This window comes from Biomphalaria glabrata, chromosome 10 (genome assembly GCF_947242115.1).
Source record: "Biomphalaria glabrata chromosome 10, xgBioGlab47.1, whole genome shotgun sequence".
Taxonomy (NCBI): domain Eukaryota; kingdom Metazoa; phylum Mollusca; class Gastropoda; family Planorbidae; genus Biomphalaria; species Biomphalaria glabrata.
This window is the reverse complement of record NC_074720.1, coordinates 9,631,309-9,635,970: the sequence shown is the minus strand read 5'-3', so window position 1 is coordinate 9,635,970 and position 4,662 is coordinate 9,631,309. Positions and strand designations below refer to the sequence as shown.

The following is a 4,662-nucleotide window of genomic DNA, read 5'->3' as shown; positions in this document are numbered from 1 at the left end:
AATAAAGCTTCGAATGTAACATGGTATTGTTATTATTAAGTACAACAATTTATTTCACTGAATTTATCTAAACATGGATAGACTACTTCGGCCTGAAAGGTTCCATGTGGAACCTACCGTACCTCAAGCACAAGAAAAGTGGCTGCACTGGTACGAAACATTTAAAAACTTTCTGTCTGTAGTTACTATAGAAAATGTAGATAACAAGAAACTACTAATTAACAACATTTCGCCATCGGTGTACCAGATGATTAGTGACAAGGAAACATACGAGGAAGCGATCCAGTCACTAAACAACATCTATGTGCAGCCCAATAACGAGGTCTTCGCAAGGCACAAGTTAGCCACGTGCAGACAAGAACAGGGTCAAAGCGTCGACGCCTTTCTTCAAAAACTCCGCAGTCTATCCAAGGATTGCAACTTCAAAGCCGTGACAGCTGAGCAACTTCAAAGCCGTGACAGCTGAGCAACTTCAAAGCCGTGACAGCTGAGCAACTTCAAAGCAGTGACAGCTGAGCAACATCGTGACGAGTCCATACGCGATGCATTCATCACAGGGATTGCCTCCAACAGCATTAGAAAACGTCTCCTAGAGAAAACAGATTTAAAGTTAAAGGATGCATTTGAGGAAGCCAGAGTACTTGAACACGCCTATCAACATTCGTTGTCGTACGAGTCACAGTCAGAAACCACTTACTACAAATGCTGTAAGAGAACACCGTGCTGATCCTGTCGCTCCCCAGTTGCCTGATCTACGAGCCTCGATTAATTCGACTCAAACAAAACAAGAGGTAAGTGTTACTTCTGTGGCAGAGGAAGACATCCTCGTAATGAGTGCCCCGCACGTGAAGCCACATGTAATCTGTGTGGCAAGAAGAGACATTTTCAGAGATCTTGCAAATCAAGAAAATCTACAGCATTAGCCATCGCTACGTTGTACTCTTTAGGACAAGGCAAATCAACCTCCTTGATTCTTCTTAATGGGATGCCACTTAACGCCTTGATAGACACTGGAAGCTGTGAGAGTTACGTGTCAGCTCGAGTTGCCAGGAGTCACAAATGGCCTATAAAAACCTCCGTGGACAGAATATTTATGGCTTCTACTCACCTGTCTCGAGTTACTGAAGGCCATATCTTTGCTACCATTCAACTCAAAGATGAAACATATGAAAATATTAAACTGTCACTTTTAGATGGATTGTGTTCAGATGTTATTCTAGGCTTGCATTTCATAAGCCTACACGAGAATCTACAGATTCCTTTTAGTGGAAAAAGACCACCTCTGTGCGTAAGTACCCTTAGACCAGCTAAAGAAGGCGCCTAGTCTTTTTGGTAACTTATCTCCAAATTGCACTCCAGTGGCAACTAAGTCACGCAGACATTAACTAGAGGATTCTAAGTTTATTAATGCTGAGATTCAGAGACTACTTAAAGAAGAAGTAATAGAACCTTCAAAGTCCCCCTGGCGGGCACAGGTTCTAATAACAGCCAATGAGAGGCACAAAAGACGTATGGTTATTGACTATAGTCAGACGATCAACAGATTTACGCTGCTAGACGCCTATCCCATGCCAAGAATGGATGAATTAGCAGAGAAGATATCACAGTTTTCTGTCTTCAGCACTCTGGACCTCAAAAATGCTTATCATCAGATCCCGATTAAAGAAGAAGAAAGGCCATATACAGCTTTCGAGGCTGGGGGTAAACTTTACCAGTTTCGAAGAATTCCATTTGGAGTCACAAATGGAGTGGCTTGTTTCCAGCGAACCATAGATAAAATAATCGAAGACGAGCAACTAGAAAATACATTCGCTTATGTGGACTATGTGACCATCTGTGGACATGATACCGAATCTGATGATAGAAACCTGCAGAGATTCTTCAAAGTAGCTCAGAAGTATGGTATTATCTTCAACGAAGCTAAAAGTGAGATCGGAACACATAGTGTCAGACTGCTGGGATACGAAATATCTAAAGGTCAGCTCAAGCCTGACCCTGAAAGATTCACAGCCTTGCGGGAATTAAATGCTCCGTCGAACCTGCGAGAACAGAAAGGAATAGTGGGCCTGCTGGCTTATTATTCTCTATGGATTCCTAACTTCTCAGACAAAATCAGCCTCTAAGCTAGAAATAAACGATTTCCTGTCCCTGAGGAAGTCAAACAAGCATTCCAGAACCAAAAGGACGAGCTCGAGGAATCCGCCGTCTACACCATTGATTACACTCGCCCGCTAACAGTGGAGACAGATGCGTCTGACATAGCTATAGCAGCTACACTTAATCAAGATGGCCGGCCTGTGGCTTTCTTTTCCCGGACACTATCGCAAAGCGAAAGAAGGCACTCATCGGTGGAAAAAAAAGCGTATGCAATAGTAGAATCTTTGAGAAAGTGAAAACACTTTCTTATCGGAAGACCCTTTACCCTTGTCACAGACCAGCGATCCGTGTCCTTTATGTATTGTAGACAAAATAAAGGCCAGATCAAGAATGAGAAGATCCAAAGGTGGAGGTTAGAGCTATCCTGCTTTTACTATGACGTCGTTTACAGACCAGGTACACAGAACACAGCTGCTGACACTTTCAGCAGAAATCACTACTTATCCGCAATGTCACGTAACAACCTAAAATTACTCCACAATAGTTTGTGTCACCCTGGTGTAACAAGAATGCTACATTTTGTGAGATCAAAAAATCTACCTTTTTCCACCGATGACGTCAGAACAGTGATCGACCAGTGCCAGTCATGTGCTGAACTTAAACCTCAATTCTTCAGGCCACCAATAAGACAATTAATCAAAGCCACTCAGCCATTCGAAAGAATAAGCATGGACTTTAAGGGACCTCTCCCTTCCAACTCACGCAATAAATATCTGCTTACCATGATCGACGAATTCTCTAGGTTTCCTTTTGCCTTTGCATGCCCAGATATGTCATCTGCTACTGTTGTTAAATGCCTAAATGAGTTGTTCGCCTTATTCGGGCTACCCTCCTATGTCCATACCGACAGAGGTACTTCCTTTATGTCTGCTGAAGTACAGAAGTACCTTAACGAAAGAGGAGTTGCTACGAGCAGGACCACGGCTTACAATCCTAGAGGAAATGGTCAAATAGAGAAACTGAACAGTACCCTTTGGAAAGCTATAACCTTAGCTTTACACTCCTAAGACTTGAGTACGTCTCAGTGGGAACTAGTATTACAAGACGCGTTGCACTCAATTCGGTCACTTCTGTGTACGGCGACGAATAAAACTCCACATGAGACTCTTTGGATACTATCGCAGAAGTACTTCTGGAACATCCCTACCAACGTGGTTAACATCTCTTGGCCCCGTGTTGAAAGAAATAATAGATCCTCTAAGTATGACCCTTTAACAGAGGAGGTAGAGCTAGTGAACAGCAACCCTCAATACGCTCTTATCAAAACATCTACGGGCCGAGAAGAAACAGTTTCTTTAAGATTGTTTGCGCCCAAAGAAAAAGACTGTTTCACAGTCTACTGATACTGATACTCATGATGCTAATAGTGCCGACCCAAACTGCCGATAAAACTTATGAGAAAGAAAATCAAGACCCAACTACCGGGTTTAACAGACTAATGTGTTTGATAAACAGTTGCTGTATAATAGACTAATGTGTTTGATAAACAGTTTGCTATTAACCAGTATTGCAGATGTGTTTAGATGTTTATGTTTTTATTAATCTTTGTATTTGCTTTGACTACTTGATGTTGTGTTATATGTATAAAATTTAAACGTGGGGTGAATGTCGTGAATTTGCTTATTTGGATTGTCGCCCCTTAGTGTTTGTTGACATATGTTAGCCTGTGTACTGACCGTATTTCGTAGTCCGTGTTGTGAACTCTACTATGTGTGTAGTTGTTTGTCATTCAGTGAAATAAAGCTTCGAATGTAACATGGTATTGTTATTATTAAGTACAACATTCAGCTTATCTAGATGCTTTGTCTAATGCCAGGTAAGGGTAACCCTGACCACACAATGTCGCCAATTACGTTGAAAATTTCCTGGAGTGTCCAGTTCACGTTCAGCCTCTTTGTAAGCACTTTATTACTGTAATGCTTATGTAGAGATTAGCAAGGAGGAGACAACTAAAGAAAACAATTTTCAATTTGAATAACTAGCGTATCCTACGATTGCTAAATAGAAAATAAAAAAATGTGATACAACATTTTGGCTAGCTGGTCAGGTCGAAGCGGTCACTGTTCAGCCTTGGTGTAAGCACGCACCTCAGGATGCCCAGCAGATAAAAACAAAAAACAAAGAAAAAAAAAGTTATTCAAACTATAAAATGTTACCAATAGTAAAAATAATTTACTAATTAGCGATGCTGGACAACAACTAATAAAAGGAATTTAAATATTAACCCAATGACTCTTCCAATTACTAGATAGAAAGAATAAAAAATACAAAGATCCGACAGGTCTGATTAAATAGTCAAAGCTTTGTCGTTTCCATTAAAGATAATAGGTACATAAACAATCAAAAAGTACTTGAGTTTCATTTAAGATAATCCATTAGTAGGTGACTTCAGCTTAGATAATCCACAAAAATAGTAAAGTCGCTGAAAACAAAATATAACTTAAAGATCATGTGTAGAAGGTTCTACAAAGATAATGAGCGTACAATCCACGATAGCTTAAATAA

General features: G+C 40.5%; 1 protein-coding gene across 1 annotated transcript; it reads left to right on the top strand.

Annotated features, from left to right (window-relative positions):
• The first annotated feature begins 2,825 nt into the window (after positions 1–2,825).
• On the top strand, positions 2,826–3,164 carry LOC129928750 (uncharacterized protein YagA-like). The gene has a single exon (XM_056044539.1). The coding sequence runs from the start codon at positions 2,826–2,828 to the stop codon at positions 3,162–3,164; it is 339 nt and encodes a 112-aa protein (XP_055900514.1).
• Positions 3,165–4,662: the final 1,498 nt, after the last annotated feature.

Bases quoted from the DNA above. Each gene is read 5' to 3' on its own strand.
- LOC129928750 (XM_056044539.1), top strand. From the start codon at position 2,826: ATGGACTTTAAGGGACCTCTCCCTTCCAACTCACGCAATAAATATCTG.